A 12,945-nucleotide genomic window follows, 5' to 3' on the forward strand; every position below is an offset into this window, starting at 1 on the left:
TAAAAGGAGTGTATGTCCCTATCTGTCACAGTTCAAAACAATAATGACAACTATCACTAAAGAAGTAATTAAAATTACACTAATACTATAAACACATCTAATACCCAGATCTTGCTTTCTAAATACTGTTCTTCACAAAAAGGAACCAGAGTCCCCCATAAAGCTAGGGGATAGGAAAATATAAGATGAATCTGGAATGTCTTATTGTACTTGCAAGTTGTTTGGTTTTGTTTTTTTGTTGTTGTTGTTGTTGTTTTTTTTAAAATAAAACTGAGAGAATTCAAAGAATGACCAAGACGTTTCAAAAGAATACACACCCAAATTTAAAAAGGCTAATCTGGGGTATTTCAAACACCAAAATAAATGAAGATAACCCGCTGGGCAGTGGTGGTGCATGCCTTTAATCCCAGCATTTGAGAGGCAGAGACAGGCAGATCTCTGTGAGTTCCAGGCCAGCCTGGTCTATAGAGTGAGATCTAGCACAGGTACCAAGACTACATGAAGAAATCCTGTCTGGAAACCCCCCCCCAAAAAGGAGGAGGAGGAGGAAGGAAGGAAGGAAAGAAGGAAGATAGCCCACCAAAATTCTCTCTCTCTCTCTGATAAGCGAGACTACCTGACATATAGTCAGACAGCTGAAGTAGGATGTATATATTGAATAAGACATTCATTCAGTCTCTAACTTTCAACAAAATGCCTATTAATTAGCAAGAGGAAAGAATACAGTAGAGATATCTGACATCCATCATCTTAATTAAGTGATGCTATCACCAGTAAGGAACTAAGTCAAACTTGTGCACCACCTGTTAGGACACTTGAGAAGAACACATTATAACTTTGGAGGTTTTCTGAGAAACATGACCTTTAAAAAAAAAAAATGCGAAGGTCACAAAAGCCAAACAAATAATTAATAACTTCCAGATAGATTAAATAAACAGAAAATCAAAATGTGTAATGTGATTATATCACAAAATCATTCTATATAGTAAGAAATATCAGGCATCAAGCAAATTCAAAACAAAGTATAATGGCTATATGGGGCTAACATCAGTGTTAACTTCCTGATTTGAGGATTGTGCTGGGGTTTATAGGAAAATGCACTTGGTTTTAGGCAAAAATAATAAAATATTCACAAGTATTCAGAAGATGCAAGGAGAATGAGTTAAATTACTTAAGTTCACCCAGTTCTGGTATCAAAAGCTCTCCCCCACCACAATCCATAAAGAAAAAGAACATTGAGGCCACAATTCTCCTTTCAGACATCCTAATCCACTCTTGGAATTTTGTTATGGCTTACTCTTCAAAGGCCATGTGTTAAGGACTTGGTCACCAGACCACAATGCCACTGGGAAAATGAACCTTTAGAAGGAAATTGGATTACTGTAGGGTATGTCCTTGAACTGGCTATTAGGAATCTAACATTTTCCTTTCACTCTTTTCTTCCTGGCCACTTTCTAAACCCAACAACATACATTAAAATAAACCTTTTCTTCCTTTTATTTATCTCAAGTAATTTTGTTGCAGCAACAGAAATCTAACTAATAGAGACAGATTCGTTGAATGTATTTCTATCAGTGATTTTAGACAAACTGTTATGGTCCATACTATAAAACTTCAGAGACATCTGACACATGTAATACTAATGAAAGGCACAAGCTACTTACCAAGTTTAAGGATGAGCAAAAGTGGCAGTGAAAGTGAGAATGGGATTAATAGTGAAACCACATCAGCATGAGCACAAAACTGTTAGCTTGCACACACAGTGAAACAAAGTTGTCACCATCTCTAATATGCCTTCTTGAGACTGACTTTAATACTCTTAGAAATTTCAGAGTTCCATAACTTCTACCTATAATCAGTTCTAAATGATCCTTCATTCTTAGTCCTCTATTTGGGAATGGAATGTTCCCTATGCTAGCTCACAGAGGTCTGAAGAAATATTAGCTTCACCTCCTGACCCACACAGTGAACACCACACAGTGTTCATGCCAGTATGGAAGAACTTGTTTGCTGAAGAGAACAGTTCCTAAATAATGATTTCTACAAGTCAATAGCAAAATCAGTAGTTCATAGCTCATCACAACTGCATTTCCCAAAACAAGAAATGCAGCCGCATAGGGAGAATGATAATTCTTTCTTCTGTCTTTCCAAATTGCATCTCTTTTATTAGGCAGCATAGACTACTGATGTCGTAACATTGACAGATGCTGGAAAAGAGCCACTATCTTTTCTAATGAAAATAGTGATCCTAGGTGCTGGAGAGCCAGCTTACCAGATAAGAGCACTGGCTGCTCTTCCAGGAGACCTGGGGTCAATTCCCTGCACCAGATGGTGACACACAACCACTTACAAAACTCTAGTTCCAGGGGTTCTGATGCCCTCTTATGACCTCTGTGGGCACTATGTACACATGCAGTACTCCTGCATAGATGTTTTTAGGCAAAAAAATTTTTAAATCTTTTTAAAAAAGAAAGAAAAGGAAACATTAATTCTATGGCTAAACACCTGTCTCTATCAGAGAATAAAATTACAGGAACTTAAGTTCTTATACTTTCATACCAGAATAACTCAGCCTTGTTCTGAGCAGACAACTGAACTACAATATTCCTTAACCAACAGCACAATTGACTGCATTCATTAGATAAGGATAAACTGCTAAGACATTACAGGCCTAGAAATTCACTAAGGGTTCACATAGGCATCTTCTGTCATTTTACCCTTATGTTATACAGAATCTGAATTCCATACTTCAATCTGTGGCAGGTAAACTATCTTACCAACAATGCAGACTCTCAGAATTGCAAGGAATGAAAATCCAAGTGAGCAAGACAAAAAAGACAGCTAAAGAGAGACTGTAACTTCCTTTTCTTCAAGACCTTCAGATTCCAATCTATACAAAGTACAGCCAGCTTTCTAGCACCTGGTGTTCTCAATATTCATCACACAACATGCTTGCTGCTTAGGAGTTTTAACTGCACATTTTTGGTCTTAAGCATCAATACAAGACCATTCTACAGCTGAGCACACACCTTTAATTCCAGTACTTGGAAGGAAGGCAATGTTTCCCTTTTAGCCTAACAGGCAGAAAGCTAAAAGCCAAATACAAAAGTTACAGTTAGCTTCTGTCAGGAGCCTGGTACTTCTGCTCCAACTGCTCTTCTTAGATGGTTTCTTGTGCCCTTTATATTTAATTATATGTGTTTAAGTTGCCTAGAGTATATATAGACATACATATTTTTCGTTCTCTTACAATTTCTATGACCTACAATTTCTGGCATCATTCTAATAGTAAATTTAGGAGGCTAATTTAATAAATATCAAGTAGTTACAGGACTAACTCCCCTGGCCCATTCCCCAACTTACTTGGTAGCCCTACAAGGAAAGCAAGCCCACCCTGCCATTCCACCACATCACCTTTGCAGTAATCTGCGGGGTCCTCCTGCTCCTCATCATCTGATCCCAGAATTTCCTCCTCTGGCTCTGGGGGCACTGGGTCTGGCAGCGGTGGTGGTGGTGGTGGTGGTGGTGGAGGAGGAGGAGGAGGAACTAAAGGAGCTTTCTGCTGAGGCTCTGGCCTGAAACAGCAGGGAAAAAAAAATCTATTTACAAAAAGCAAATTATGCATTATAGGCAAATTTGAGTTTCTTAGTATGAGGAAAACTAGAACTTGTCACACATTAAGAAATTCCACTCATTAAAGTTAAAATCATTCCATTCATTTTAATTGAATTCAAACAGTGCTTTATCACATTGGCTGACAGGGTGGCGACCTTCTCCTTTATTAATGGAGTATTTTTCATAAGCATCTTTTCATTCAGAGATTCAGTATTTTTTCAGACAATGCTATTAAAATTTTATTGTAATGAATAATTCCCTTGTCCTATGATGTACAACTTTGTAAGTTAGAAAACATCCCGTGGCAATTATTAAAAGGTAAATATACTCAGCTATCAGCTTATAAAGAAGTTAGTTTTTCTTACTTGAAAAATCAGAATTAGCCAGGTGGTGGTGGCACATGCCAGTACTTAGGAGGCAGAGGCAGGTGGATCTCTGAGTTTGAAAACAGCCTGGTCTACAGAGTGAATTCCAGGATAGCCAGAGCTACACAGATAAACCCTGTCTTGAAAAACAAAACAAAACAAAATGAAGGATGAACTTACATAAAAGTTAATTACGTCTAATCATGTCCCAGTACAAAAAAAACCATAATATCTCAGTTTGGATGCCAAAGCCTGCCTGGCTGTTAAGCTATCTTTCTAATGGAACTATGACTGTTTTCTCTGAACTGGCCTTTGCAAAGGGAGTAAAAGGCATTTTTTATGCATCACATTTAAGAGTTAAAGTATATTATTAACATTAATGTCACTCAACTCTTTTTTTTTTACTGTGTTTTTACTTTTACTGTGTTTAATGTGGCCATCCGAATCTTAAATTACAAGGAAGGTCTACACTGTATTTCTACTGGATGACACTGCCCCAGAGAGCTCCCTGAAACAGAGCAGTAGCTTAGCCTCACATTCACAATCCTGCTCACATCAGTGATGACAGTTTCTTCTAAAGCTTTTATTAATCAGTTCAAATCAATTCAAAATCAAATCAATTCACCACAGCAAGTGTAATGTTATGCTTTATGTAAGATAATGCTCCAATTATATACCCATACCTGTTACTGCCGTCATACACGAGAATGCAGCTGAGTTTCTTCTAGGGAACACACACTGACCCATGCCCTAGCACCTGAGGGAAAGCAGGTTCAACCTCTGCAAGCACCAAGGCATGTGGCACATATTCACACAGATGTAAAATTATAAATAAAAATTATAATTTTTTTAAAAGCAGAATGCCCCCCCACACTATTCTAACATGGATTAAAAAGTTAACTGAAAGATCCAGAACTATTAAACTCTCAGAAAAGAAAAATCTTCATGATCTTGCATTAAGCATTGCTTTTTACACACAATACCAAAACAAATAAATAAAAGAAAAAGATAAACAATACTTCATCACAATTAAAAAATGTTTGAACAGGCAAAAACGGCTCAACAAGTAAAAGTACATGCTGCCAAGCCTGGAGACTTAAGTTCAAATCCAAGGACCCATGTGATGGAAATAGAGAATGGATACTCTGAAGTTATCCTCTGACCTCCTCCCACCTTCAATAAATCAATGTAATAAGTTTTTTTAAGAGTGTGTGTGTGTGTGTGTGTGTGTGTGTAGCAATACTTCTACACAGAGGTTAGAGGTAAATCTTGAGATATTCCTTAGAAGTTGTTCACCCTACTCTTTGAGACAGGATCTTTCACTGGGACCTGGGGCTAGCAGATTTAGGATTCCTGTCTTCTTAATACTCCTGGAATTTTGCAGTCACTGTCATGACTGGCTTTCAAAGGAAAAGCTTGTATTTCTAAAAAACAATATCAAGAAAATAAAGAATCCATTCAATAGGAGGAAATATTTCAAAATTGTATAACTGAAACGAGACATATCCTGGAATATATAAAGAACTCTTAGAACCAAACAAAAAATGACACACTAATATAAAAGTGGGTAAAGAAAGTAAGGATGTATTTCAATTGTAGGACATTTGTTCATCATCAACAAGGTTCTAAGTTCAATCACAAACACCAAAACAGATTAAAATAGATATTTCCAAAATTATATAAATATATATAAATATCAAAATACAAAAAGATCAACATCATTGTCATTTTGACTGTTTTAATTGTTAACTGTTGTAGAATTATTTTAAGTTGTAGTACTTTTGTTTATGTCTCATTTGTTGAACTCTGTGAAGTTGTATTACTGTGCCCATGTAAAACAACTGATGATATAATAAAGAGCTCAACAGCCAATAACGTTGCAGGAGAAATAATAGATGTGGCTGGCAGGCAAAAAGAATTAAGAGAAGAAAAAATTTGGGAGGAGAGGAAGGAGGAGCCAAAGGAGGAGGAGGACTTCAGAGGCCACCCACCCAACTACAAAGCAAGCCACACAGTAATAAACAAGAAAGGTATACAGGAATTAGAAAAGGAAGCAAAAGATAGATGGGATAATTTAAGAAAAGCAGCCGGGCGGTAGTGGCACATGTCTTTAATCCCAGCACTCGGGAGGCAGAGGCAGGCGGATCTCTGTGAGTTCGAGGCCAGCCTGGGCTATGGAGTGAGTTCCAGGAAAGGTGTAAAGCTACAGAGAGAACCCTGTCTCAAAAAAAAAAAAAAAAAAAAAAAAAAAACAAACAAAAAAGCTGGGGTAATTTAAGAAAAGCTGGCTAGAAACAAGTCAAGCTAAGGCCAGGCATTTATTAAGTAAGAATAGGCCTGAGTGATTTATTTGGGAGCTGGGTGGCCAGCCCTCCAAATGAGTAAAAAATAAACAACAGTTAACTTGACAGAATCTAAAACTATCTGGAAAGAGTTTCAACAAGGAACTGTCTATTTCAAACTGGTCTGTGGGTATGTCAGGAAAGAGAGTGTCTTGATTATGTTTATCACTAAAGAAAGACTAAGGCCACTATGGGTGGCACCATTCAGTAGGCAAGAGATCCTGAACTCTGAAGTGTAAAGAGCAAACTGAGCACTAACAGGCATATGTGCCTTTATCTCTCTCCTTGATCCTGTGGATGTGATATGATTAGCTGCTTCAAGTTTCTGCCTTCACTTCCAAGCAATGATGGACTGTAACTTGGAATTGAGAGCAAAAGTAAATCCTTTCTCCCTAAGTTGCTTTATGTCAAGGAGTTTTATCATAGCAACAGAAATGAAATTAGAGCAGGCGCTCAGGAAAAGGAAATCAAAATTGCAATAAATTGTCTCCCACACCAAGACAGCTATAATTTTTAAAAAATCCAACATTAACAAATGTTAGGGAAGATGAACACATGGGGCCCACATATACTTCTGGTGAGAATATAGGACAGCTATTCTGTACAACATTCTAGAAACTCCTATGAGATTTGGGGGGTGGGGGGTGGAGAGATGGATCAGCAGTTAAGAACCTTGGTTGTTTTTTTTAAAAGATTTATTTATTGCGAATGCAGTGCTCTGCCTGCATGTGTACCTGCAGGCCAGAAGAGGGCACCAGATCTCATACCACCACCATGTGGTTGCTGGGAATTGAACTCAGGACCTCAGGAAGAACAGTTGGTACTCTTAATAATGTTCAAAAATATTAAAAATCCATAAAAAGATTAAATAGGGCTGATTAAAAGGCTAAGTGGGTAAAGCATTCACCACCAATCTGATGGCCTGTGTTTGACCCCTGAGACAATATGATGGAAGGAGAGAACCAACTCTACAAGCTTTGCTCTTACCTTCACACAACACACAACACACACACACACACACACACACACACACACACACCATCACCACCTCCAATCAATTAGTCCTTTAATTAAGTAATTTTTTAAAAGGTTAAACATCATTAATATATAACAATTTTGTTCCTAGGTATATACAGAAATTAAGTATCTCCACACAAAATCTTGTCCAGAGTGTTCTCAGTGGTATTATTACCCACAGTCAACAAAGTGCAGAATCAACTGGTAAACAGATAACATGGTACAGACAATGAACTATTAATACATATTACTTAAAAAGTATACTCATCACTACTCCATATAGGACCTTTGAAAATGTGATTTGAAAAACTAAACATTTCTTTTGACACTAGAACTGCCTCACTGCATTCGTCAACTCCATGCTGTATTCTGCAGGCATATTTGCTCTAACAGAGGGAGAACCTGAGTAACCCCTACAAAATGTGCATGCACTCTAAGTCCCATGTGACTAGAAGGCCGGACAGGAATCTCCAGCTCCTTCCAGTTCACACTTTTCCTTGTCTTTCTCTTTTAGCAGAGAAACTGACAAGTGAACTGTACACCTGGCAGAGAAAAAAGGTTTTTCTTTACAGCTTAGATGGATTTCTTCAGGTAGTATTAATAGTTCAGCAAAAGCTCATATAAAATAAAACCTCAGATCACTCTCTTTCTCCTTCTTTACTCTCCACCTCTTAGTGTTAATGTTAGCTTATTTCTACTTACAGATGGAATCAATAAACAATACATGCACATTTTCCCCAAATAACTTGTTTTAAATGTTATATGTTAACACTAGGTAAATACAAACTAGACAGGAAAAAAAAAAAAAAGATGATTTCATTTATTCTTTTCCAGTGAAACTAATTTCTAAGCTTATTATAAATCAATATATATGTGAAATGTCTGTTGTGGCAGGCATGAGCTCCAGTGGGTCTTACCATGTGAAAACCCTGCTCCTCTGGGAGTGGGTAGTCAGTCCTATGATACAAAATACAACAAAGCTATATGACCAAGGAAGTGTGTACTGGATGGCTTGACTGAATCAGCTCGGACCTTTAAAAAACAAATAAAATAAAATAATAAATAAAATAAAATAAAATAAAATAAAATAAAATAAAATAAAAATAAAATAAATAAAATAAAATAAAATAAAATAAAACAACTGGTGACTGGAGGAGCTGAGATATGGTCAAGCTGGCCTGGAAGAAAACAAATATTCATCTGTGAACTGTCAACTAGGGCCACAAAACACAGAAGTCACTGCCAGTAGCATCTATGAGTGCAATAGTCCCTAGCCATCTGCTAGAAGAATAATAGGGCAAAAAGGACTTCTGTTCTGTAAACAAAAGAAACACGCTCTGTCAACAATCCTCATGTTTCAGCAGGTCCTGAGGCTCAGATAAAACTGCAGAGTCAACTGACACCTTAATTTTAGTCCAAGAAGAGAACAGCCATGCTGTGCACCCTCATCTCCAACATAAATTAAGTTAATGAATGGATATGATTTGAAGCAGCTGTGTTTTATAATTTGTTACTGCAACAAAAAGAAATAAATACAGCTATCAAGTTCCTCAAAATGTACCAGAGTATCTCATGTAGAAATAGTAGGCCTTATCTCAAGAGGAAGGCTGGAGTTTGTTTAACATAAAGGAAATGGCAAAAGGATCTCAGCTGAGTAAGCAAGAATGAAAGTAGGTTCTTTTTTTTAGACATGGGCAGCGTCAAAAGCAAAAACAAAAGCTCTCCTCAAGTCCAAGCAGAAAAAAATAATTAGTTTCATATTTAAAAAATACTAGCCTGCCTATTGCTTAAGATAACATTATTCCCTAGCATGCATCAGCAAATTAGACTTGCTGCTCAGCTCATCTATATTTCACGCTCCAAGGTGGTTCATTTAGGAGCTAGAGAGATGGTTCTGCAACTAAGAGCACCTATATAGTGACTCACAGCAGCTGGTGGATCTAACACCCTCTTCTGGCCTCCATGGGCACTACATACACATACATGCAAGCAAAACACCCATAAACATAAAATAAATAATAATTTAAAATAATTTAGCACATGCCTTTAATCCCAGCACTTGGAAAGCAGGGGCAGGTGGATTTCTTGAGTTCGAGACCAGCCTGGTCTACAGAGAAAGTTCCAGGACAGCCAGGGCTACACAAAGAAACCATGTCCCCCCAACTCAACCCAACCCACCTACAGTACTGCTTGATCAACTAAGTTACTAGGTAAGTTAGGACTAGAGAGGTGCTTTCATTAGAGAATAAGTGAAACTGATATGTAAAATGGGTAAAAAAGACAAAATTAGTGGGGGAAAGCTGGAACTGTTAAGTACAGAAAGCATGATAAAAACCTGAACTAGGCTTCTTTGGCTGAAGGTGGGCACTGGTCTCTCTCACCTGTGTACTAAGAGAGAGGACACAAATTTGAGGCTTGAAAAGAAAGGGAACTTCTGCTTTAGCTTACTTAAGTTTGGAGGACATGTGGATTGCTCAATAGCACAGAATACAGTGGGCATTGTATGGGTATGTAGATTTTTAGAGAACGTGTGTACGAAAAAGAAAACAGCAAAAGAATTCAAGCAAAATCAACTTTTACATTGGGATAAGACATAAAGAGCAAGCAAACAAAGAACCTGTATGCTTTCTTCTGCTCGTGAGATCTGAAGTTGCTGCATGAAGGGTACAGTGCTACCAAAAAGTTTACTGAAATCTATCCTAAAGTAATCTGGTGTAGAGCTGGGTGTGGTGGTGCACATCTTTAATCCCAGCACTCAGGAGGCAAAGACAGGGGCATCTCTGAGTTCTAGGCTAGCCAGGAACTACACAGAGAAACCCTATCTCAAAAAGCAAAAGGAAAGAAAGAAAAGGTAAGGGGAAGGAGAAGGGAAAGGGAAGGAAAGAAATCTACCTGCTGTAAATACAAATGATTGTTTCACACTATTCAGAAAATAATGCAAGATATGCCACTTTGAACAAAACTTCTACAAACTCTCATAAGCCTTAAACCTAAAGGTATCTGCAATTACTAATGAAACTACTAATGAAATTCAAATATAATTTATTTTCTGTATTCTGAAATAATTCGAAACACACAAAGAAAATAAAGGAAATCCTAGTATGGTTTATATAATGTAGTAGCCAGCAAGCACATTAAGTGACTAAAACTAAAGATGTAGTTCATTAATCACTCCATCACCATCTCAGGTCATCAAGAGTCTCATATTCACTGTTGGCAGCATAGTATGGGCAACACAGAACATTTCTTCCACCAACTTCTGAACAATGCTGCTCTAGGAACATTTTTAGCAATGTGGATCTCCTTTAACACATTCAATAATAGGATTAATCTACAAAGAGTTTATAACACTTTTCACTACAGTTTATTTTAAATAATTTGAAGTTCTAGAAAACACAGTAAAATGGTAAGTAGACAGGATAACCAGTTTAAATTAGATAAAAAATTACAGCACCTAGATACTTTTTGGTTCAGGTCGTGTCCTTAATGAAATTTATCCTGATAAACAGTAATACTGAAGCATCATAATGTCCTTCAACAAAAGAACAGCATTCTGACACATCATTGTGAATCCATACAACAAAACTGCCTGAAGGAATTGGCAAATAAACTAAGCATGGTGGCTCATACCCATAGTCACATAGTCACAGCGATTGAGAGGTTAAGGCAGGAGGACTGCTGTAAGTTAGAGGCCAGACTGGAAGTCAAGTGAAACTCAGCCTTTAAAAAAAAAAGAAAGAAAGAAAGTGGTGATGATACATCCCTTTAAGCTAAGCATTAGCAGGTGGTTCTCTTGAGTTCAAGGACAGCTTTGGTATTCATAGTGAGAGCCAGGACTACAAAGAGAAACCCTGTCTCAAAAACAAACAAACAAAAAAGATTGAAGCAAATAATATTAAAACAAAAATTCCATTTACAATGACATTAAAAAATTAAATACTTAGAAATAAGCTTAGCCAGGCATTGGTGGTGCACGCCTGTAATCCCAGCACTCGGGAGACAGAGCCAGAAGGATCTCTGTGAGTTTGAGGCCAGAGTGAGTTTCAGGAAAGGCGCAAAGCTACACAGAGAGGGGGGGGGGGGAGATAAGCTTAAGGAAATAAGTTTAAAGCATAGTATGAACTAAATAAACAGGTCATCTCATTTCTTGCATAAGAGAATTAATACTGTTAAAATGATAATACATCCCAAGTAATCTATGAATTTAATGTAACCTCTACCAAAATCTCAGATGCCTTCTTTGCAAAAGCTGATCTCCTCTGTGCTAGGCTTCAAACAGAAATACAACATTCTACAACAGTCAATAAATGCTGGAAAAGCAGAGCTAGAGCTCTCATACTTTGCGTTTTCAAAACTTAGAGCAAAACAACAATGATCAAGGCAGTGTGTTATAGAGCAAGGAATGGACATATGGATCAATACCATTGAAGTGGAAGTTCTGAAGTAAAATCTCACTATAAATTGACTTTTAACAAGGGTGCCAAGATCATTCACATAGAGAAAGAACAGTCTGTTCAACAAATGGTGATAGGACAACTGGGTATACACATACCAACACAAATACTAGCTCATAATGGAGCAAAGTGCTAAAACCATTAGCTTAATTGTGAAACTCCTAGGAAAAATTGTCTCCATTATTTATAGTGAGAAAAATAAAAACTAAGCCACAATGAGATAGTACTTCATACCCACAAGAATAGAAATAATAATAAAGGTGGAAAATGGATTGGAGAGGATGTGTAAAAATGGGAAATGGAGATTTCCCAAAAGGCTGAGCTGTTTCCATATGCCTCAGCAACTTCAACTGATAAATGGCCTCCAAAAGTGAAAGCTCATTTCCACATAAAAAAACTGCACATAAATGCTCATAGGAACATTCCCTAACCCATTTTGGTGCTGAGGATAAGACACAGAGCCCCACACATATAAAGAATTTGCATTCTCTGCCACTGCACTATAAGCCTAGCCTATTATTCATCATGGCAAGAAGAGCAAACCACCCAGTATCAAAACCATGATAATAAAATAATCACATTAAATAAAATGATGGTTTGCTCATTAAGAGGACTTAGCAAGAAAAGAAGTGCTGACAGGTGTTACAATGTATAATGTATGAGTCTTGAAAATATTATACTAACATCAAACAAACTACTAACCAAAGACCATTCTCTTAAAACTGAGTGGAGTGGACATGGTTACTCAACTATATGGAGTTTCTTTGTAGGCTCAAGATTTCTCAGAAGGAGACATTATATAACTTCACATAAATATTGTATAATATTATAAATATTTTATATATGTATATATATATGAAATCTCACATACATTTGTAATATATGTAATGCCTAGAATAAACAAATTTATAGAGACAGGTAGATTAGGGCTGAAAAGGTGGGGGAAATAAAGGTGATTTACCCAACTATGTGGAGTTTTGGAGGATTTGATCATTGCATAGTTGATGGCAAAACTGAGTATGTCTTCATTATTTTAAATGGAGAAAATTAAATAAAAATCAACCTAATAAAACTGTTACATAAGAATTACAAAATAGTTGTTCATGTATTATTAATAAAAATAAACAGAGCACTATACATTGCATTATATGT

The 12,945-nt window shown here is 36.9% G+C and overlaps 1 protein-coding gene across 7 annotated transcripts in view; it reads right to left on the reverse strand.

The window, feature by feature from the left end:
* Srpk2 (SRSF protein kinase 2) overlaps positions 1–12,945 on the reverse strand; it is a 188,952-nt gene that overhangs the window by 77,741 nt on the left and 98,266 nt on the right. For all 7 annotated transcript variants that reach the window (XM_036180373.1, XM_036180371.1, XM_036180368.1 and 4 more), the window contains exon 3: positions 3,415–3,575. In XM_036180373.1, the coding sequence (XP_036036266.1) occupies positions 3,415–3,575 (161 nt within the window). The remainder of the gene's footprint in view (positions 1–3,414; positions 3,576–12,945) is intronic.

Source organism: Onychomys torridus, chromosome 3 (genome assembly GCF_903995425.1).
Source record: "Onychomys torridus chromosome 3, mOncTor1.1, whole genome shotgun sequence".
In the NCBI taxonomy this organism is placed as follows: Eukaryota; Metazoa; Chordata; class Mammalia; order Rodentia; family Cricetidae; genus Onychomys; species Onychomys torridus.